The 24,270-nt window shown below is 42.2% G+C and overlaps 2 protein-coding genes across 3 annotated transcripts; one reads left to right on the top strand and one right to left on the bottom strand.

The window, feature by feature from the left end:
• Window positions 1–229: 229 nt before the first annotated feature.
• Window positions 230–22,259, bottom strand: zgc:153031. The gene is made up of 7 exons (XM_043709858.1): window positions 21,843–22,259; window positions 17,701–17,750; window positions 12,078–12,174; window positions 9,893–10,019; window positions 8,024–8,139; window positions 6,305–6,374; window positions 230–312 (listed from the first exon to the last, which is right to left on the bottom strand). The coding sequence occupies exons 1-7, from the start codon at window positions 21,926–21,928 to the stop codon at window positions 244–246; spliced, it is 615 nt and encodes a 204-aa protein (XP_043565793.1). The 5' UTR covers window positions 21,929–22,259; the 3' UTR covers window positions 230–243.
• Window positions 2,383–24,179, top strand: mterf2 (mitochondrial transcription termination factor 2). Of its 2 annotated transcripts, XR_006314556.1 has the most exons (2): window positions 2,383–3,614; window positions 23,876–24,179. XR_006314556.1 is itself a non-coding variant. In XM_043709857.1 (1 exon), the coding sequence occupies exon 1, from the start codon at window positions 2,398–2,400 to the stop codon at window positions 3,547–3,549; it is 1,152 nt and encodes a 383-aa protein (XP_043565792.1). In that variant the 5' UTR covers window positions 2,383–2,397; the 3' UTR covers window positions 3,550–4,599. The 2 variants fall into 2 exon arrangements, 1 of the variants encoding a protein (XP_043565792.1); XM_043709857.1 differs by lacking the exon at window positions 23,876–24,179 and having other exon boundaries at window positions 2,383–4,599.
• The last annotated feature ends 91 nt before the right edge of the window (window positions 24,180–24,270 follow it).

Genomic DNA, 24,270 nt, shown 5'->3' with positions numbered 1-24,270 from the left:
GGGCGAGTACATTGACAGCCTGCGACCTGGAGGCAGAGCCCAGGGGATCCGGGAGCGGTTGAAGGCCCACTTTTGACCTGCCCAAAAGAAATCCCAGAGTGGGCAAGGGGCCGCAATCTCCACATGGTCATCCCTTGAGGAAACTGATATGGAATCTGCAGCACCTCTCAAATCAGAGCATTGGAAAGATGTGTGAGACAGCACTTAGGCCTCAGCTGGAGTAGTTGTGTTAGGATCCACACTTCAGGGAGAATGTGAGCTGGTGCTTCTTAAACCTTTTCCGACCTCTGAGAACGGGGCATGGTGGAGCATCTGTGTAGGAATAAAACTGTTAGAATAGGAATAAAACTAGAGGGCACAGATTTAAAAAACCTAAGGGTATAGATTTTAAAAAGTACCTGAGGGGCAACTTTTTCATGCAGAGGGTGTGCATGTATGGAACAAGCTGTCAGAGGAAGTGGCTTATGTGGGTACAATTACAACATTTAAAGGCATCAGGATAGGTATATGAGTAGGTATGGTTTAGAGGGTTTTGGGCCAAGGACTGGTAAATGGGGCTGGATGAGATTGGGATGTCTAGTCCGCGCGGATGAGTTGGACTGAAGAGTTTGCTTCTGTGCTGTATGATTCCAGGAATCTAAATAGCATTGGTAGGCTATGACTCGGACAGTACTGCAAGGATCTGTACTTGGAACACATCTGTGATGGAGACTTGCAGACCAAAAGGAATATTTCAAATCTTGCATAAAATACAAAGCTTATCAGAAATGTGTACTGTGAGGAAGATGTAAAGCGATTTTGGGAGGATTTGCATAGATACAACAATTAGGCAAGAATGTGACAATATAATGTGGAAAAATGTCGAAGTTATCCACTTTGGTAGGAAGAACAGATACAGAGTTTTTTAATTGGTGAAAAGTTGGAAAGTGTAGGATGGGGTATTTGGGTGTCCTTGCCAAATAAATCAGTAAAGGCTAACACGCAGATGCAGTAAGTTATTGAGAAGGCTAATGGAACATTAATTTTTATCACAGGAGGTTTTGACTACAGCGTTAGTGAAGACTTGCTTCAATTGTATGGGAGCTTGGTTAGACCATACCTTGAGTATTGTACGTTTTGATTTCCTTTTTTGTTTCCAGGAAGATATTACTCTTAGAGAGTGAGTGCAACTAAGGATTACTAGACTTGTGTCCAGGGATGGTGGGACTGTCCAATGAAGAGAGAGAGAGAGGGCAAACTGGGACTGTATTCTCTAGAATTTCAAAGAATGAAAGGTGATCTCATTGAAAACTATGAAGTACTTAAAGCGATAGGGTAAATGCAGATAAGATATTTCCACTGTTTGATGTGTCTAGAACCAGGGGCACAATTTAACAATAAGGGGGATGTCATTAATGATGTTTTTTTTTCAACCCTGAGAGTTATGAATCTTTGAGCTTCCAAAACACTGGAGTACAGAATTTAGAATATATTCATAAATTAGAAGTTAAAAAATGTTTGAATATCAGAGGCATAAAAGGTTATGACGACAGTGCATTGATATGTTGATCAGTCAAGATCGTATTAAATGGGGTAGAGCAAGCTCAATGGGTTGAATGGCCTACTCTTGATCCTATATTATAAGTTAGAGTTCCTCAACAGCCATCACTGCCTTGGACCTCACAGCCCCACTTTGGATCTTGACCCCTACTTTCAGAAGCTCTAAGGTGAAGGCTTCAGAAAGAATGCTGAAAGGATTCATAAGACAGGTTCCAGGTGTGAGAAACCTGAGTTATGAAGCTAGACAGAAGAAATTAGGACTGTTTTCCTTGCAGAAGAGAGGTTAAAGGGAGTTTTGACAGATATTCAAAGCCATGAGCAATTTGGACAGAATAAATAGAGGGAACCTGTTCCCACAGGTTGGAAGGATTGTGAACAAGAGGGTTACAGATTGAAAACATTGCTTAAGAAGCAGTAAAAACACAAGGAAACAATTTGCAGACAGCAAGATCCATTCTACGATCTGGAATACACAACCTGAGAACATGGTGGGGACAGGTCCAACTCTGGCTTTCAAAATGGAATTATATAAGTACCTGAAGGAAAAGAAGGTGTAGTGTTGACAGAGAGAGGAGAGGGACTAACTGAGGTGCTCTTGCTGAGAGCTGGCAGAGGCTGGATGGGCCGAATAGTTTCTTTAAGTGCTATAACCGTTCTCGAATCACCTTATATTGGTGCCCTCTGGTTGCCAGCCCTTCTGTCATTGTCAACGTTCTCTGTATTTACTCTATCAAAACTAATCATTATTTTAAACACTTCAAATGTGCTGTCATAACTTGTGCGGTCATAGCTTTCACTGTTAGCTTTCCTTCAGTCCAAGGTGATATGAAAATGTTCAGATCCAGCTCTCTCTAGAAGATGTTTCGATTAGGATTGTTATACAGTGGACGGTATGGGGAACATTGGTTTCCTTCAGCCCTATGCAGCCAAGGACTGTACAGAGGCTGCCTTCAGTTCACAGCCTCCAGTGCACAGCGAAAGGAAAACAGACAGACTGTGGAGAGTCTGAAGCAGCTGTCAGTGGACGTAGCGAGGATTCGTCAGCTGAAAAACTGGGTTTTGCTTGTGAACGAGGTTTATGTCTATGAAACTGCCAGCATTTTAAAGGAAATAGGAGTTGAGGGGAAGAAGGTAGCCCTCATTTTGGAACGATATCCTGAGGCCATCCTCTGCAAGCCAGCAGAAATCAGAGCCCAGCAGGAGTTATGGGGCAGATTGTGCACCAATGAGAAGGAACTGGCAAGAATTATTGAGCGCTTCCCAGAATCATTCTTTACAATAAAAAACCACAAGAATCGACAGGACAATATCAAATATTTCCAAGCATTAAACATAAATAACAGGATCATCGGTCGCTTGCTGGTCAGTTCTCCCCAGACTTTCTGTAGTGGTGTGGATCAGAACAGGGCTGTGATTGAGAATTTACAGCAGACCTACCTTCAGCTGGGTGGTAAACAGGCTGACATGAGGATCTGGTTAATGAAACTGCTGAGCCAAAATCCTTTCATTTTTTTGAAACCTCCAAACTTGGTGTGTGAAAACCTGACCTTTCTGCAATCCTTAGGCTTCAGCAATGCTGAGCTCCTAAAGCTCATCTCCAAGCTCAAAGGGTTGATAGCCGAGCTATCCCTCAGTACTATGGAGAAAAGCAGTGCATTCTGTCGACAGTCATTGCAGTGCACTGATGAGGGATTGAAGATCATTTTCATGAGCTGCCCGGCCTTGCTGTACTTCTCGGCTCCCATATTGGAGGAGCGCCTCACTGCCATTTTACGGGAAGGGTTTTCAGTGGAACAGGTCAGAGCGAGCCCTACAGTTCTCGAGCTGTCTCCACAGATTGTGCACCGTCGCATAAAGAGGCTGATCTCTTTAGGGTATGATGTGAAAAGAGACAGCCTGGAACTGCTCACAGGAACCAAGAAGGATTTTGAAGTCCGTTGTGGAAAGATGAACTGGAGGAAAGAGAGACCCTTGTTTAACCCAGTTGCTCCCTTGAGCATTGAGGACTAACCGGCCAGTAAGTACCAGGGTGTGTCAACCCAAGATGTGCCCTTGAAGCTGGAACATAGGAGCAGGTATGTAGGACGCTCAGCCCCTGGAGCCTGCTGTAGCATTCAGTAACATCACAGCTGTTCTGATTGTGGCCTCAATAACATTTTCCTGGCTGCCCCTGACTCTCTTGTCTACCAAAGTCTGTCTTTGCGATGTTGCGGTTCGTATTGTATTCAGGTTTTGCACATACTGAATATATGAGATTTCAGCCAGAGACAGATTGGTGTATTTAAAATGATTGGCAGATTCCATTTGGGCAACTAGGGGAAAAAAAGCAATGTATTCACCTAAAAGGTCAGGAAAACCTGAAATTCTGCATACAGCTCCCCAACTCAGAAAATATAAAACAAAACAAAATGTTTACCATGTGCAAATCAGTCATGGTCTAATTGAGGAGTGAAACAGTTTTGAGTTATCAAATGGCCTCCTGTTATGTGCTAGTTGTTAATAATTTTTCATAAACAAATCCATCAAGCTCGTGGTTACTTTTCCTGTCAGCCTTCTCACAAGGAGTAGATATGGATATTCATTGCAAGGTCTGATTCTGCCATTGGACAACACTTGCTGAACAATCCAGAGTGTATCATTAGCTACATTAACAACTCCTTCCAGTTGAGCCTGTGGCTCAGTTATGTTTAATAAAAGTGATATGCTTTCATAAGAAGGGACCCGTGCACTACAAATAAAAGGAATATAGTTAATCCTTTTTTTTTTTAAGTTACTCACAAGCCTCTGACTCCTACCAGGACACCCAAATCTCCCTTACCCTTTATAATTCTGAGGTCATTCTCTGTTTAAATATTAGTGCTTTGTACTCTGTACAAAGTGAGCAACTTTATATGTGCTCACATTATTTTCCATCAGCCAGCTTTTTGCCCACTCACTCAACATATGTACATCTACAACCTCCTTACGTCTTCCTCACATCATACTTTCTGACTTGTCTTGGTGTCAATGATTAATTTTCCAAGATTATAGAAACCAATGTAACAAAACTTGCTTTGATTAAATGACCTTCTTGGAATTTGTTGAAATTCCTGTTAATATGTGTACTGTCTTTCTGATAGTTCCAGCTGTGCCAAATATTGAATTTAGTCTCACAAATCCCATAAATATTCTCTGGGGAACCAAAGTCCATCTCTGTGTTGACTGACAACACAGCCCTAGCTGTGAACGTGGCAAAGTAGAAGGAGCAAACAGTGTTCTAGTTCTGTGAGAGGTTCCCGAGAGTGTAATACTGAGCTATTGATCGGTTTGAATGATTGGACTGCTGCCAAGATCATCTTTAAATTATTGAGAACATGATTGCAGTGCACCATGTCATTGTTTGGATGCCTTCCTATCGTCGTCGTTTAACCATTAACTTGAGCTAAACGCATCCTCTTCATTCAAGGCTCAACTTTGTAATGTGGCATTTCTGCCGCTATTGATAGGTTTAGTTTCCCCCTTGTCTAGTCCTTTGAACCTTTGCACGTGCCTGTCTTGAATTCACTGCCTCCTCTTAAGACTTCGCTGTCTTTCTCTCAATTCTTGACCAAAATGTATCCCTTAACCAACACGAAACAGATGATTTGGTCACCCACATCATTGCTAGATATATATTACAACAGTGACTACGTTTACTTCATTGGCTTTAAAGCACTTTTGGGTGTCCCGAGAAGATCTGCTAGGGAAGTGTAACATTTCTTTCATTAAAAAAAAATTCGAGCAGGAATAGGGCATCTGTCCCTTCAAGCATGCTCGCTATTCAATAAGATCACAGTTGGAGCCGCAGTTCTGCCGAAGACCTAAAGAAACTACAGAGTTGTGAATGCAGCCCAGTCCATCACAAAAAAATCCCTGTTTCTTCCACTGACTCCGTCTATACTTCCCACTGCCTCGGGAAAGCAGCCAACATAATCAAATACCCCTCCCATCCCAGTTATACTCCCTTCCACGCTGTTCCATTGGGCAGAAGATACAAAAGTTTGAAAAAAAAAAGTACTAACAGATTTATACCCCCCTCACTACTGCCATACAGCCATAGTACCCATATTCCTCGGTATCCATGTTGTGTGTGTAGGTGCAAGACACAGTGGAATCCTCTGTTTATATTGGTCAGCCAGGTCTTCCTGATTAAAGTCGAGAGTGGGGTGCTGGAAAAGCACAGCAGGTCAGGTAGAATCGACGTTTTGGGCAAGAGCTCTCCATCAGGACTAAGACTTGTGAGCCGAGGGGATGGAGAGATAAATGGGAAAGGTAGCTGAGAGTGTGATATGTAGACCGAGGTGGGGGTAATAGTGATAGTTCAGAGTGGATAGGTGGGAAGGAAGGTGGATAGGTGGGAAGGAAGATGGACAGGTCATGAGGGCGGTGCCAAGTTGGAAGGTTGGAACTGGGATAAGGTAGGGGGGAGGGGGAATGAGGAAACTGGTGAAATCCACATTGATGCCATGTAGTTGGAAGGTCCCAAGGCAGAAGATGAGGCGTTCTTTGGGTGTCAGGTAGTTAGAGAGTGGCGATGGAGGAGGCCCAGGACCTGCATGTCCTCGGCAGAGTGGGAGCGGGGAGTTGAAGTGGTTGGCCACTGGGGAGTGGGGTCGGTTGGTGTAGGTGTCCCGGAGATGTGTCCCAGGTTAACAACCCCAATCAAGAATCTCGTAATCAAGAAGATCCACCTGGTTCCAATCACTACACACACAAAGTTTAATATTGAGATTTATTCTTTGCAAACCTTTTGAAAGACTTGGAATTTATATTTGATGCCATTTTCCTCTTGGATGTCACTTGGAACTCCAGGAAACCTAAACACAAAAGTTTTACATGAAAAGCCATGGACCTGTATGAACATAATCAGCAACACTGATGATCACTTCCTGTAAACCACAAGGCAAATAATGAGGGAGTGAAATGGTATCAGGGCAAACAAGAACATGGAATTCAGGCAGCAATTAGATTAGCCATGATCTTATCCAATGATCTAGTCTGCTCCTAATCTATATGTTCTTAGCTGTTTTCCAGTATTTTTCCGAACTAATTACCATAGACTCTTCCACTATCAAAAAGACAGATTTTAAGGAATCTTTTGAAGGTCAGAGATTTGAAGGAAGTTTAGGGTAGAATTTCAGAGTGTGGAGACAAGATGGCTAAACTCCCTTTTCACTGAAAGTAAATGGGAGGAAGGAGAGGGAAGAAAGACCTCTGAAAATGGAGGCGCTTTGAACAGGAATTCCATGCAATGGAGCATACCTTTGATATGGTGGTGGGAACTCAAAGATGTGAGATAGCCCATTTAGCCCAATCATCCACAGAAACCTTCCCTGGGGATTTTTCCAAGGCTTTCCTTGATCAACTGTAATCTTGGCAGAAGATTTGTGGAAGCCCTTTGACAGCAGGTATCTGGGCTTTGCATCAAAGTTCTCACAGCCAAATGGGAGGAGACCGCAGGAAATTCTCAATATAATGACCACCCGCCCCACATGGGACCTAAGCACGTCTTAACATAAGCCTAATACCTGCCTTATCTTGAATGTGTACCGGTGTTCCATTATCCTACTAGCTGAACCTGCCCTTGTATGAGGATTAACCATTCCTATTCCAGTTAGTATCATATCTCACTATGAGAGACCTGCCTCAATTAAATCCATGAGCCAAATTATTTACTCTCTCCTCTTCCCTCTCTTTGACAGAGGAACTAATCTCACTTTCCCAGTCTCTCCCAACCTCAGAAAGTAAGTTTTCAAAGTATTTCCCGAAGACCCGACTGAGATAGTTAATTGAGGGGCTGCCAGTGAAACCACTGTACAGAATATCCTTCGACAAATAGGGAATGTGCCTTGATCAGTCCACTCGCATTTGAGACAGTGTTGTCCTGACTTGCCCATCAATCTCTTTCAGCCTCTCCTACAGGTAGTTCCAAATCATTCATTCTTTGTGAATCATCATCTGCACTCTGGAAAAACAGCCTTAGCATCAATGCCTTTAGTTCTCGTATACCGTGGGACAGCCTGTGAGAGACTGATCCACGAAGACTGAAGGCTGAGTCTGAGGGATTTCAGTAGGTGAGCCAACAGAGAGTGATAATGTTGTGATTCAATGCATTAAAATGTCAAAAACGAAAACAGAAGTTGCTGGGAAAGCTCAGCAGATCTGACAGCATCTGTGAAGAGAAATCAGAATTGACATTTTGGGTCCAGCAACCCTTCCTCAGAGCTCATTAAATGGCAGCTAACCTCAATCCCCACCCATTCCAGTTTTTAAGTTCCCAAGACAACCCCCCACTGATCCTCCCTCTCATGTTGAAACTGCACCTCCCTCTGCTAGTTCTCACAGACTCCCCACTCACCGTGACCAGAATCTACCTACCACCCCCTCATCCCATCATAACCCCTATCCCCAGATCTTCATTTCTGACCTGGAACATTTCTGTTAAAACAAAGATTTTGATGCTCACTCATCAAGCAGCTTAAACGTGTTCCAGTCGAACTTTGGGAAGAAAGTGTCGCAGCTGAATTCAGCCATGATATGTGTGAGGTAGATCCGATCACAGTTTGGATGCTTCATGGCCTCCTGTGAACAGAAAGAGAAAATTGATTAGTGGCTTTGCAACCTTTTTCTTCTTTCCTGAAACACGGGCTAACATTTTGTTGGCCATCCCTAATTACCCTTGAATTGAGAGGATTGCCAGCCCCTTTCAGAGGGCAGTTAAGAGTCAACCACATTGCTGGGGAGTCACACGTACACCAGTCCAAACAACAGCATCAGGTTTCCTTCCCTAAAAGGCATTGGTGTACTAGTCAGACTAGCTTTTAATTCCAGCTTTGTTCATGGATTTCAAATGTCACCTTCTGTTGTGGGAGGATTTGTACCCTTGTCTCTAGGGCGTTAGCCTGGGCTTCAGCATTACCGGATCAGTGAAACTGCTACGACATCATCAGATCCCCTCACAGCACAGGATCTTTTAAAGGGCCTTTACAATGGTTACTGTAACATATACAAAGAGAGCTTCCTTCACCTGGAGCAAATTACTCAATGACATGTTGAGTAATTCCTGATTATACAGCAGGAAACAATTGCTCACGATAGTGTAAAGAAGTTAGTTTAGCACAACACTACACAACGTAAAAGATCAATTTCAAACCAGCTCCACCTGTTTGGCTGGGACGATGGGGCACCGGTCTATATTGCAGGGAATTATTAGGACCAGGTTAATGATCTTAATTTGTTTTGGTTTCCAGTTAGAGATTGCAGGGACCGCATACTCCTGCAATGAAAACTATAGGCAGGTAGGTGTAAAGAATGGGGTAGGTAGGATCGATTGGAAAACTACAATACACTCTGACCCAGATGGAAGGAACGTACCATCTTTCTCTTGTCCCACTACTCTATTGGCCCCACATTTAATTGTTTTACCCAATTCTCAATAAGGTCGATTGTATGCTTTCACTAAATTTAAAATAGGGGAATTCATCAACCATGTTTCTTCAATCAACTCAAAATTATTGATGTATCAAAAAACAAATCATATTCAGTGAAGTTGCAAAAACTGGATAAGCCAGTTTGTAATATGAAACTAGAAATGATAAATATTCCCTTCACAAACACACACACAACCAGTAAAGGAACAGAATGATTTCTCTATGTAGAGTCATTTGGCCAATATGTCTTAGTTCTTGAAGTTAAAAGGATAAGATGTGGAGTATTTAGATGTTGTATTGAGAACGAGAATAGGGTTTCTTTCATTGCACCTCAGGGAGACAGCCCTGTCTAGTTTCAGTCTCCCTACCTAAGAAAGAGCATATTTGTCTTAGAGGGAGTGCAATAAGGATTCATTTTCTGCCATGTGGTGATTATCCAAAAAGAAGGGATTGAGTAGACGCAGCTGTATTCATTAAAACTCAGAGAAGCGATCACATTGAAACTTCTGAAATTCTTAAGGAGTTTACCACACGTCAGCATATTCAACCAGCCTGTATCTTGAAATCTATCAACATTGTCCTTGCAGTTCATAGTAATTTCAAGTTTTCTTGGGTCTGCAAATTTTGAAATGGTTTCCTTTACTCAAGCCTAGATTTATTCAATACAGGAAGTTCACAGTTCTGTAGAACAGAAAGAGGGCAGTTGCATGTAAATGGACCAGCTTATCATCAGAGTTTACACATTTCTCCAGGATGTGGAGAAAGCACTGGTTTCCGTGCAAATCTCATATAACGTGATGGTGTCATCACCCCAAAGAGCAGGAGGGCAACTAAGCTGCAGAACTCTGACATAAATCGATGTGATAAACACTGACTAATATTTCAAACACTTTTCACAGCTTTACCTCAAAGGGTTTGACGCCACCTATAACCCATATTGTTTCAATCTCTTCACTTAGAGGTGGCATTGAAGCAAGTTGAATAGCACTGGTCAGATCCCGGCAGAGATAGTCTGCATTGTCAGGCACTGAACTGATCAAGAAAAAAGTCAAAGTCACTCATGTTCCTGGATACATATATAACTTCTAAATTTAAATCATTGTCGAGCATTCACCTGCTCTTAAATAAATGCCACATAGGATTTTGCTGTCAGTATTCATTTCTTTGATCAATGAACAAAGAATTAAGTAGAAGATGCTTTAGTCTCAGAAGCTCTGGAGAATTAAAGTAAAGGCTTTTTTTTCTTTCAATTAGCAAGTAGATATAAGCTTGTTTTATTTTTGAAAGTAATGTTGGTAATCAAAAAAAATAAATTTTACTAACAGAGGAGATGAGTTACTGAAGCTCATCAGGACAGGTGAAAAAATACCAAATTTCAAAGGGAAGAACAATTTATATGGCATGAGAAAGGATGCTGATTGAGAATTTTGAGTATCGCCAATAAATTCTTTTGGAATGTGTTTTATCCTCTATAGTTTAGATTCTTCCTAGACAGCATCCAACTTCAATTGTTCAATATGCAGGCTCTCTGGGTTAGGTGCAGCCTCCGGTTCCAAGTTGGCATTTGCTGATGATGAGTTGGCCAATCCAATCCAATGGACTGCCTCGGTCGATCAGAGCAGCTCCATCTTCAGCAGATCGCTTAAACAGGTTTGATCTTTCATTAAATAAAGAGTTGTCTGGCCATCATTGCGGAGGGAAAGCCCCAGTACCAGGTGGTTCACCACACATTGTGGAAGGAAGAGTGAATATCAAAAACCTTGTCGGTGCCAGGACCTAGCAGGCTTTGGCCTCACTGGGGTGCGGTTTGACATCTACTAACCCCTCACCCCACCTTACAAATCTGCCAACAGCATTTGGTTAAACAAATATGTTGGAGACAGTTCAGAGACGTTTACTAGGCTAATACTTGGAATGGGGCACGTTGACTGTGGAAATGTTGGACAGGCGTTGGAGAGATAGAGGCAACTTGACTGAAACATACAAAATCCTGAAGGGTCTTGACAGGGTGGATGTGGAGAAGATGTGGAAGAATTTTAGAATTAAGGGTCACTGTTTAAACACCTGTTTAAAAAAGAGATTAGGTAAGATTGTTGCCTCAGGGGGTCTTGACTCTTTGGAGCTCTCCCCCTGAAAAGCTGGTTGAAGCAAAGGCCTTGAATAGTTTTAAGAAAGAGGTTGATAGATTCTTGATAAGCAAGAGGCTGAAAGATTATTGGGAGAAGGAATACAGATTTGAAGTTATGATCAGATCAGGCATGACTGTATTGAATGGCAGAGCAGTCTCATGGGTCCAAATAGTCTATTCCTGCACCTTATCCATATGTTCGTAAATGAACCAGCTGCTGGTTAAACATTGCCAGTCCTCCCTACCTGCAAACAAGATCTACTAGCAATAGCAACACATTGGTCAATTTACACAGCTATCCTTTCCAACTTTTGTCCCAGTTCTCCCTTCAAGTTTCCCTCACTATGGGAGTGGGGAGAGCCTGCCCAATGGGTAGATTTCATCTCATTCAAAACCTATCTGTGTAGGACTACAATTGGGGCCATAATAACTTCAGACTCCCTGACAGTTCAGAATGCTAGCTGAACATGGGAGGCAATCCTGTGTATGAGGGTAATCCCTGACACAGAGCAGTTGACCCATTAGTTAAGTCCATGTTAAATGTCAACTTCTTGGGATTGTCCTCTGAATGGCAGCCAATTTAGGAAGATAAAGTTTGGTTTTTATATCAAAGGGTGATGACAGTCTGACCTATAGCCCCAATTTTCATCATTTTGCATCTTAAAAATGGCTCCTATTTTGCACTTGGAATTTAGGGCCAGGCATCCAGTGGATGTCCAAGAGCTTTGACAAGGAAAGGAAAGTTAGTAATGGGCTGTTGTGTTACTGCTGAGGTGAAAGTAGGTAACATTTTAACCAATTAAAAATACAATCCTTTAAGAACATAGCTTGCTAACTTTTCAGGGCTCACACTTCACCTTTGGACTTCAAGTTACCACTTTCCCAGTAAAGAGAATGAAGATTGGATCCTTTATCTCTTGTGTAAGTCCATTTGTCTCTATTTCAAGCCTCGTACAACTTACCACAATGTTCTGCTTAATACAACACAATAGCAGTTTGGCAAAGATAAACTGTCCTTGACGGCACTCCCTTTACCACAGATGATGAGGTTCTTCTTGCCTGAAATTGAAATAATGTAAAATGACATCCACACTCTACATTTCAATCAAGTCCAACAGTTTAATTTAGAATGACAGAAAGATCACAGAACCTTCATTCAGCTCAACATGTTTATACAAACTCCCTCCAACACAACTAGTCCTACACCCTACCATTACTGCCCTGCAATTTCTCTCCCTTCAGGTGTTACTTCAATCATCTTTTGAAAGCCATCACTTCATCTTCTTTCACCAAACTCTCAGGCAATGCATTCCAGACTTTAATCACTTGCCGTATACAAACATTTTTTCTCATGTGTCCCCTTGCTTCTTCTGCCACTCACCTTAACTCAGTGCCATCTGATTCTCAATCCTCCAACCAATGGGAGCATTTGTTTTCTATCTGCTCCGTCTAGACCCCTCATGATTAAGACTACAAGACCACAAGATGGAGGAGTAGAAATTGACCAATCAGTCCATTGAGACTTCTCTGCCATTCAAATGAGATCTCGAGCAGTCTGCTAATCCTCAACTCCACTTGCTTGCCTTATTCTCATTACACTTTATTTCCTTTCTGATTAAAAACCTGTCTATTTCAGCCTTGAATATACTTTAATGATCCAACCTCATCAGCTTTCTGTGGTAAATGAACAGGTCGACTAAATTGCGTCTCACCTTTCTTTGAGATGTACAGCCCCAAGATTCTCCAATCTATCCACTTGAGTCTTTCATTCCTGGAGACACTCTTCTGTGTCCTCTCTTAAACCTTTACAACCTTCCTGAAGTGTGATTCCCAAAACTGGACACAATACGCCAGTTGAGGCATAAACAGACTTTTATAAAGGTTCACCATAATCTGTTAGCTTTTACACACCGTGTCCCTATTTATGAAGTGCAGGATGCTAAAGACATTACAAATTGCCCTGCTATCCTCAATTATTTAATGCCATAGTCCAGTTGTTAATTGATTTGAGGTGTTCCTACTTGTCATCTCAGCTTATCAACCCTGCTGTAGAATCTGCACCTAACAACCCCACCAGCCTGTGACTGACCACTTCGACTCCCCCTCCCACTCCACCAAGGTCATACAAGTCCTGGGCCTTCTCCACTGCCAAATCCAAGCCACCCAACGCCTGGAGGAAGAACATTTCAAGACCCTCCAACCACACGGGATCAATGTTGACTTCAACAGTTTCCTCATCTCTGCTCCCCCCACCTCATCCCAGATCCAAACCTCCAACTCGGCATCACGCTCTTGAACTGTCCATCTTCCTTCCCACCTATCTGCTCCACCTTCCCCTCTGACCTATCACTATCACCCCCACCTGCATCTACCTGTTGCCTTCCCAGTTACCATCCCTTCACCCCTGCCCTCCTATTTATCTCTCAGCCCCCCCTTGGTCCCCACCTCACTCCCCACGTTCCTGATGAAAGGCTTATGCCCGAAACATGACTCTCCTGCTCCTGGAATGCTGCTTGACCTGCTGTGCTTTTCCAGCGCCACACCTTTTTCCCCATCCTCTCTCTGCTGTAGAATAGCCCATTACTACCCTTCCGTTCCTCATCAAGGTTCTTGAGAACAATGGCACTTCCTGGATCCCTGGCTGCTGTTCTAAACTCCAAGTGTATTGTAGCAGCTATTTCAGAGGAATTTTGGATTAAAGTTGGAGAAAATAGGTCAGATGGTCATCACCCTTTTGATGTGTTAATAACTTTTGACCCACTACCTTCTAGAAAAGGATAAGGGCAGCAAACACATTGGAACACCAACACCACTTGCAAGTTCCCCTCCAAGCCACTCACCATCCTGACTTGGAAATATATCTCCATTCCTTCAATGTTGCTGGCTCAAAATCCTGGAACTCCCTCCTTATCAGCATTGTGGGTGTCCCTCTACACCAAGACCTTTAGCAGTTGAAGTAGACAGCTCACTGCCACCTTCTCAAGAGTCAAGTGGATGTACTAGTCCAGCCAGTGAAGGCTACAATTCCTCAATGAATTAGAAAAAACATTTTACCTTCTCAGTTTGGAGAGGAGTCTAAAAATGTCAAAGCTTAGTATGAACTCAAACAATGGGTGAACGACTGCCTTCAGGGATAATCCTGTTCTCTGACACCCATTTTAGAATTGTATCCTTTGTTTTATGTTTCCTTTCCTTGTTCTTTCTTTCATAAGGAGTCATTGCATTCCTCTGTATTAAATTTCATCTTGCACATGTCCTCTCATTCCACCATCTGGTCTCTGCCTTCTTGAACTCTATCAGTATCCTGCTCATGGGTTCTCAATGCTTCCAAATTTTGTGTCACCTGCAAATCATGAAATTACATCTTGTACACACAAATCTAGGTTATTAATATAGATCAGCAAGTCAGTGGACCCAATACCTATTCCTGGGGATCCCCACTATAAGCATTCCTCTTGTCCAAAACCATCTTTCCTTTACACAACTTTGCATCCATGCTGCCATCCATTATTCCACAGGTCCATTTTGCTGATACACAGCACTATCAAATGCTTTTTGGAAATGCAGATACAAAACAATCACATCAACTTCATTATCCTCATCAGTCCTTCCAGTTAATTGTAAAATTAGTTCAACACATTTTACCTTTACTAAACTTTTGCTGGGTTTCCTTAATTAATTCACATTTGTCCGAGGGATGGTGAATTTTATCACTTCTAAAAGCTTTATACACTGACTTGCCAGCAGTTGCTGGATTTATCCTTACACCTTTTTGAGGGAGGTGGTTGTGTATTCATCATGTAGCAATCCAGAGGTGAATACTCTGAGGATATGGGTTCGAGTTTCACCATGGCTTGTGGCAGAAAATAAATTCAGTAAATCTAGAATTTAAAAGTGGCTGGTGATTGTCATAAAAACCTATCTGGCTCACTAAGGCCCCTCAGGAAATAAAATCCAAATCTAATCTGATCTACATGTGACTTTGAACTCAGAAATTCCTTCATTATGAAGGATTCTCCTTCACAACTTTCCCCTTGCCTGAGGTGTGATGACCCTCAGATTAAATCACCACCAGTCATCTCTCTCTCTCTCTCTAATGAAAGAGTAAGACTATGGTGACTTTACCTTTGAGTAACTAGCCTTCTATGGTAGTTGCCGCATAGTCATTGGCCAAGTGTATTCAGACAAGTGATTGCCAGAGTAAGTGACCTGTCCCTTGAAACAAAATAAAATGATAAGTCAGCAGGGGCAGAGAGTGGTCCTCATTGGGCAACCCTTGGAGGTGGTGGTCCTTATCCGGGAGCTGAAAAATGTTGCTGGAAAAATGCAGCAGGTCAGGCAGCATCCAAGGAGCAGGAGAATCGACGTTTTGGGCATAAGCCCTGTCTTGACCAGACAGAAGATTGTCCAGTAGTGGAGGAGGCAACCCAGGGAAGAGTTCCTAACATTTCAGCCAGAAAACAGGATGCTGCCTTCAAAACTTTAATGAAACCAACACGTTCTATGCCAACAGTCTGTTTGTCCTCTGGTATCAATGAACCATTGATAAATTGTCATGGTCGTATACTTTGACTGATCAGTGGCATGATGGCTCAGTGGTTAGCAGAGCTGCCTCACTCAGATGAGTGTCTGTGCAGAGTTTGCATGTTCTCTCCCTGTCTGGTTTCCACCAGGTGCTCTGGTTTCCTCCCACAATCCAAAGATGTGTAATGTAGGTGGATTGGCTGTGCTAAATTGCCCATATGTTCAGGGATGTGCAGGCTAGATGATTAGCCATACGAAGTGCAGGGTTATACGGATAGGGTAGGGGGATGGATTGGTGTGGATCTGCTGGGTCAAATAGTCTCTTTCTACACTGTATGAATTCTATGATATTCTGTGATAATTAATGCATTCTATCTAAACTGCTGATTCTTGACAAACTCAATAAACTATCTGAAAATTGCTTATAAATGGCCAGCTGTCTATATTAGGTAACTGTGACCATGAAAATCTCAAATTCAACAGTACTTCCTCATGAATAACTTTGTGGTCCCTAATTAGTTCCATCCTCCTTTCAACTGCTCTTTCAATATTTATATTTATCGTTTGGATTTTTTTTCATGTTAGCTGACAGTCCCTTTTTATACCTGCTCTTTGTCTATTTCTTATTTTTCATTGCCCTTTGGATTTACAGCATTCAGCCTGATTCTCACTGTTATTATCAACTTGGTATACATTACATACATCTTTTGTGTTTGGTCTGACTCTCCATCTCTGTTACTGAGGGCGCTCTGGTTTTATTTACCCTTTCTAGCCACATTGTGGGAGTGTATTTAGTGTGGCACAGTGGTTAGCACAGCTGCCTCACAGGGTCAGGGACCCAGGTTCAATTCCACCTTGGGTGACTGCATGGAGTTTGCAAGTTCTCCCTGTATCTGTGTGGATTTCCTCCCAACAATCCAAAGATGAGTTGGACCAAAGGTTCTGTTTCCATGCTGTACATCTCTTTGACTCTGTGTGCAGGCTAGGTGGATTGGCTATGCTAAATTGCCCTTGGTGTCAAGGGACGCACTGGTTAGGTAGGTTAGCAATGGGAAAATGCAAGGTTACAGGGTAGGGTGGAATGCTCTTTTGAGGGTCAGTGTGGACTCAACGAGCTGAATGGTCTGCTTCCACACTGTAAGGATTCTATGATATATCATTGCTAGACCTGAATGATCTCCTCCCTTTTTAAGAGGCAGCTCGTTGTTCCAAATCCATTTTGCCTGCCATCTTTGATCCCATGGAACAAATAAGAAAAAGCCATTCTAGAACATTCTCAACAGTCTGAGAGATGATAATTCAAGGATGTTAAATAATTTGCATCATGAAATTGAATGTTACTTTTACATTAGATTACAGTGTGGAAAGAGGCCCTTCGGCCCAACAAGTCAACACTGACCCTCCGAAGAGCAACCCACCCAGACCCATTCCTTTACATTTACCCCTTCATCTAACACTATGGGCAATTTAGCATGGCCAATTCACCTAACCTGCACATTTTTGGACTGTGGGAGGAAACCCAAGCAGACAGGTGCCTGAGGCGGGAATTGAACCAGAGTCTCTGGCACTGTGAGGCAGCAGTGCTAACCACTGTGCCAGCGTGCCGCCCAGTTTGTAAAGTTGCTGAACTGGTCACCTGGTTTGTTTATAGAATGAACTGCCAGAGGAAGTGGTAGATGCAGGTACAGTTACAACATTTAAAAGACATTTGGACAGGTACATGAATAGGAAAGGTTTGGATGGATATGGGCCAAACACAGGCAAATGGGGCTAGTTTAGTTTGGGAAACCTGGTCAGCATGGATGAGTTGGACCGAAGGGTCTGTTTCCATGCTGTCCATCTCTAACAACTATGAATCTAGGAGTTGTCAGCATTCACCAATTCTCTAATGTCAGACATCAGCTGGGAATATTTCACCTGCAGTCTCTATGGGTTCTATCCTTCAGCTCAGCTTTGTTTACTGGGGGAAATTATTTTTATTCCAAACTAATCAAACTATCACTTGTACAAAGGAATAAGGAGTCTGAAGTTACATTATTTCTTGGCATTATCGTCACATACCTGGATCAGAGACAGTAGTTATCTTCGAAAGAAAGTAATTAAGTTCATTCCTGCAGAAAAGAATCCACAATATAATGAACACTCATGATATAATGGACAGGATCTTAACCCCATTGAAGATAATCTTGGGTCAGAACAATCTCTGGGTCTTGATCCCACACTTGCCATCTGCATATCTCCAGCATGACTTTATAGTTCCCCAATCAGCCCTTTTGAGCCTTAAATACACTGGCTAACCTGGTGAAACATAGTTAGTACATAAAATTCCTATCAAAACAACGTCATTGGGAATGGCAGCAATTCGTGGCAACAGTTTACCAGGTAGACACACCCATGAACTGCCAGTGGTGTTAGACCCATGTATATTTTTAGAACAAAGACTAGAAAATGGAAGTTTCAGATAATGTCTGGGATATGGGGTGTTTACTACATGACTTTGGAATGTTTGGGTCAAAAGTACAACTCTGTTTTGGTTCACTTATCATTTACAAAAAGTTGTGTACTTTGGAAAAGCAGAAATGTTCAGAGAGACAAGATAAATTCTGAAATTATTGGAAGAATCATGAGTTGAAGGTTTTGGACTGTTTGTTCCTATCTTGCCACAGACTGGGGAGGAGTGTAGTTGAAAGGAGACTGTCAAGAGAAGCTGGAAAAAACCCTCACAGTTGTGGAGAGGTTTTTAAGGAAGCAGGGCTCCCCTTTTGCTCTGTGAGAAAAGGGAAACACTCATAGGGCTCTGAAAATTGACCTCCTAACTCAATAAAAAGACTAGCTCTAATTGATCAGCTGCCTGAAAGGAGGATCTTCCATTGGCCTATCTTGTCAACAGAAACCAAAAGAATTGTAGTCATCTCATTCCATCCTTAATTCACAGGATTCTTTTTTGCACAACTTTACCCATCCATAATATCTCTGCGGAGGTGTGTACCCTATCTATACTAATGTGTGCATGTTTAGATTTAATTGAGGATGTAATTTAAGTTACATAACAGTAGTCATTAATTGCTTTTGCCATTTTTATACAGCAAGTTTGTTTATAATAAATAATTTTTCATGTTTACTGATAAACCCTGGTGGGAGACTCTGATTTTATCCTTGATAACAGTAAAAGTAAAGAAATGCAACAATCTTAGTGATTTAGTAAGACATTTACACTTATGAAATGTTTCATGGAATAGTGGGGCTTGATTACTAGTGCACTCTTCCCATCAGTGGTGTAACAATAAATTCAGACTAGCATCATGCTAGGAAGAACAAGACACTGACAATGAAGGAAGCAACTAACAATGGCATGGTAGCTCAGTGGTTAGCACTACTGTCTCTCAGTGCGAGAGACGTGGGTTTGATTCCAGCCTTAGGTGACTGTCTGTCTGGAGCACGTTCTTCCCATGCCTATGTAGATTTCCTCCAGGTGCTTTGGTTTCCTCCCACAATCCAAAGATGTTCAAGTTCGGTGAATTGGCCATTGTGTTCAGGGATGTGTAGGTTAGGTGCATTAGTCAGGGGTAAATGTAGAGTAATAGAATAGGAGAATGAGTTTGGATGGGATACTCTTCGGAGGGTCAGTGTAGACTTGTTGGGCCAAAGGGCCAGTTCCTACACTGTAGGGATTCTATGTATGTTAAAGACTGGTTTTAAACTGAACACTGACAACATGATCCAAACATTGGGAAGACTATGATCAGATATGATATTTGATACAGCATTTAAACAAATTCATTTCCAGCACTGTGAAAATATGATCTTCAGGATACACTTATTTCCAACAGCATAATGGTGAATGTTAGTAACATTTAATTCTGCCCAGCCACAGGGGAGGGGTATTTGCAAGGTTTTCAATAGGTTACTCAGGACAGTTTATGAGTCACTGAAGAGACATGCTAGCATTACAGGCAGGAAATGTGACTGGAGAGAGAGAGAAAAAAAAACAGACTCTATGTTAAGAATGCTGCAGTTAGCTGTATTTGCAGACAATTGAACCATATGGATTCAGTGTGGGGGATTCAATGAGGAATCAACAGCAGTTTGTTTTAAAAACAAGGAAATCATTCAAAGGATGTAGGTGTCACTGGCTAGGCCAGCATTTATTGCCCATCGCTAATTACCCAAAGCACAGTTAAAAGTTAACCACATTGCTGTGGCTCTGGAGTGACACGTAACCAGAGCAGGTAAGGGCAGTCAGTGCCGTTCGACAAAGGATATTAATGAACCAGATGGGTTTTGGAAACCAGTTAGTTGGCTCTGTGCTGTTAGAAATTGTCCTAGGAATCAGTAGGCAGCTAAGTCTTGGAGTCCAAATTCAGAAGAGGTCGAAGAGAACTAAAATAAAATGAGAATGTTGTTTACTCTGTATATGTGGAACCTAATGAAGGGCTTGAAAGAGGACTGTGAACATTAATACTTCAGGGCAATGGAGGGAGTTGGGATTGAAAAGCTCACAATGAGACAAGTTTGAAGTTCAGGAATAAACCGAGGGTTAGGACCAACTCAGTGATGTTATCTGTTGACGAAAAGCTGGAGTTACATTATGAATGAACAGTAAAGTACAGAATTAGAGTGCAGAGGAGTGTAAACCCAGGAAAGGAGACCAGACTGAGAACAGTCAGTCATCAAGGCAATCCACGACAGAACACCTAATGAGACTAGGAAAAGTGAAAAATTGTGATCCCTTATGAAGTTTAATGAGATTTGGTGATTCAATTCTGTTATTAGTTTGAGGGGTAGGTAGTTGCTAAGACAAAATGTCACCAACACATTTGACGTGGGGTGTTGGCTCACAGTCTAACACCCATATTTACCACGTTAATTCTGGCTGTTATAAACAAGTTGTTCATGTAGTATTGATTGTATTATTGTTTTGTGTGTACCAAAGTTTATTGTTGTTTGTTTAAAACTGTGGAACGGTGTGACTTATTCTCACATGTTCGTGATCCCTAACGAGATAACATAAATTGGGCAATCTGGACTGGGATCATAATAGATAGCAACACGTGTATACAGCACTGTCAGCTTTCGCCAGATTCAGTTTGAGACGAGAATGTATTTGGTCCAAGCCCTGACACCCTCGCAGTACTACCATCAAATTCACTTTGGTGGGAACGGTTAGAGTGTTAACAGTGAAGGAGTAGAACTTTATCAGAAAAAGGTTTACAACCAATTATGCAGAGAACAGTTTTAAGAAAAGTGCACAGACTTTACATAGGTCATGTTGCTGGTCAGACCACTTTTGGAATACTATGTTCAATTATGGTCTCCCTGCTATAGGGAGGATGTTGTTAAACTTGAAAAGGTTCAGAAAAGATTTACAAGGATGTTGACAGTGTTGGAGAGTTTGAGCGAGAGGGAGAGGCTAAATAGACTGGGGCTATTTTCCCTCAAGTGTCAGAAGCTGAGGTGACCATATAAAATCATGAGGGGCATAGATAAAGTGAATAGCCAAAGTCTTTTCCCAAGGGTAGTGGAATCCAAAATGAGAAGGCATAAGTTTAGTGTGAGAGGGGAAAGATTTAAAAGGGACCCAAGTAACAATTTTTTCATGCAGAGGGTGGTGCAGGTGTGGAATGGCAGCCAGTGGAAGTGGTGAAGGCTGGCACAATTTACATTTAAAAGGCATCTGGATGGGTATACGAATAAGAAGGTTTAGAGGGAGAGGAACCAAGTGCTGGCAAATGGGACTAGATCAGTCTAGGATATCGCGTCAGCACAAAAAGAGTTGGACCAAAGGGTCTGTTTGTTTCCCTGCTGTACAGCTCTGTGGCTCTACTTAAGGCAGTAAAGTAGCATTGCCAACATTTGATAACATTAACAGTCGCATCAAAGACCATTAAATTCCAATGCAAAGAGAGAATGAGTTCAAGCTTTAATCTGCAAAGTCCAAATTCCTCATTCTGATTGATGTTTCCTCTCCCGGGAGGCCACCGTGGGGGTTAATATCAAAGCTCATTATGGGACGTAAAATTTCTTTAATATTTCCAGAAAACATTATCTACTCTGACAATTCCCTCCATATCCAAGTCTAAAAGCCCATGAAACGCGTCTCTTCCCCCTCCCTCCCCCACTCCCACTCCCACTGTATGGATGCCGTGGAGATATAGAATAACACTATCAGAACATTTAGGTTGATTGTAGCAGTGAAAACTCACGGTAGGAGCCACGGCAAATTTCCAGAAATGCCGATCCCCATGTTACGATCAGCTGCCGCAATTAAATGCAAGGGTTTGTGATCCATTCTGATCTCACGGGCGAGAAAACTGGACACCGAGTCAGGGTTTGCCTGCCCGAACCACAGAATCAGCAAGTGCAGAGTCTAACTACGCTTCACTGAAAGCTGCAGCTCGACCCAAATATTGCGCGAACCATTATTTTCTTCTGCAGAGAGGGTGTGGTCTTGAGCGCCACCCACAAATTGTCACGTCTACTTTTCCGTTTCACTTTAAAACGCCCGGAAAGTTGAACCTGGATAATTGGGATATAAATCTGGTCCGAAACAGTTAATTATTGTTGCCAAGGACCCTCCCTTGGCAGCAATCTTATTCAGACATGTTAATGACACCTTGAGGGTAGGTAAGACTTAAAGCTGGATCTTCTGGACCAGAGATAAGGACTATGCCACTACGCCACAAAACGCTTAAAATGCTATGAAGTTGATTTGTTGCGAGTGTTAACGTTTTGTTGTAGAATCAGATCAGTTATCATTACTGCGCAAGACCGTTTTTTTTTAAAGCAACCTGTTTGGAAGATGAAAGGTAGTACTGAAACATGAAATCAGGATTTCCTTTTTAATAGGACGTCACTTTAACCCACTATGAAACGTCAAATCTTTCCATGGTGGTAAAATCATATCAATTTTTCTAAAGCTTGTTTATCCTTGTTATAATATCCATGCGATCATCTACTTCACTATTTGGCAATTTAAGTTGAAAGCGAAGGATATTAAGGCCTGAATTTTCAGTATGGGGAAGAGTCTTAGTGAAATGAACATGTTTATTCGGTTTCTCTCTCCATAGATTCTGCCAGACCTGTTGTTTCTTGAGAAATCGCTGTGCTCATTCCAAATTATCTGGTCTCCAGATAGTGGAGATGTACAGTATGTTAGACTATACTCAATGGGACTTCTAAGAAGTGCCGACTATGTGGGAACTGCTCAGGAAGCTGAAACTTACCGAGCAATTACGGAGCATCTGGGAGAGTGAGGCATTGGAGGATTTCAAATTTCTTACTTTATAGTTAGCCAGGAAACTTTACAGGATTAAAATCTTCTCCAGCTCCTCGCTAACAATAAAACTGACTTTCCAATCCCAGCTGCAGACACTCAATTCTCCTCTGATCATACCTCGCTTGCTCCTACTCCTAGGCACTTGACCCACCCTACCCTCCATCTGTACCACTTTACACATTTGGCACCTGACTGCTCCAGCTGCCACCCTAGCCCCTCACCCATTCACTAGCCACTATACCTCCTCATCTGCCTTTCTCAGCAGCTGCCAAAGTGGCTGAGAGAACTTTAAACACATTACCTATAAAGATACGGCCATAAAAAGCAGAAATGTTCAGGCCTACAATGCTGATCTCAGCCATATAGATTCCTGGTTAGTTTCCCATGGTAGAGGCATCCTAGACAGGCCGGACCCAGCTGCCTGGCCGTAAAATTCACTGACAAATGAACAATCTTCAATAGGATTCAGAGCAGTTGGATGCATGTGTGAGTATCTTCTAATTGGTTGTCCATTTCTTGCTGATACTGCAGCTGATGTTATCTTGTGTCAATAGTTCAGCCACAAGCATCAAACAACTGCAAAATTGAGCCATTTATAAATTGCTTCCTTTTTAAATGATCTTTTAAGTGTGAATTAGTTGTGTCCCTTGGGGGCACACTTGTAATTTGGGTTGAATTCACTGGGAATAAATCTTCTAGTGGGAGAATAGAACAATTCTGGCCCCTGATGGAGCAATCTTGATGAGGTTGAACTGAGCTCAATCCACTTGCATTCCCAATATAGCTGGTGTTGTTGAGCTGCATTCTTGAATTGTTGCAGGTTGCATTTCCATGCATGGTGCTGCTAGGGAAGAAACTCCAGGTCACGAGGGAGGTGTGGAAGTAATTTGGGGAATTGTTGTAATACATCCTATTCTGGTGAACCAATAATGTCAATTGAACCCATTTGTTCTCGCCTAGGTTGCCGAACTTCATTGTAGCTGGGACTTGTCCCAAAAAGTAGAAAATACTACATCAAACTTCCAACTTGAACCTTGTACACCACAAATCAATGTGACCTTGTAGATCACATGCCTGCAAATATCATCATCAGACCCAACCATGGCATAATCGGAGAAAATTGCTTGGAACACTGTCAATTTTATATCTCTTCAGCTATTTATAGTATGAATACTATAATTCGTATGGTATTTAAATTAAATTAGGAGAAAGTGAGGACTGCAGGTGCTGGAGATGAGTCGAAAGTGTGGTGCTGAAAAGCACAGCCCATCAGGCAGCATCAGAGGCGCAGGAGAGTCAACATTTCGAGCATAAGCAGCGCTTCACAGGAGGCTCCCAAGCACTGAGGATGTCAC

Source organism: Chiloscyllium plagiosum, chromosome 19 (assembly GCF_004010195.1).
Source record: "Chiloscyllium plagiosum isolate BGI_BamShark_2017 chromosome 19, ASM401019v2, whole genome shotgun sequence".
In the NCBI taxonomy this organism is placed as follows: Eukaryota; Metazoa; Chordata; class Chondrichthyes; order Orectolobiformes; family Hemiscylliidae; genus Chiloscyllium; species Chiloscyllium plagiosum.
Note: the sequence above shows the minus strand (reverse complement) of the source record. Positions and strands in the feature narration are given on the sequence as shown.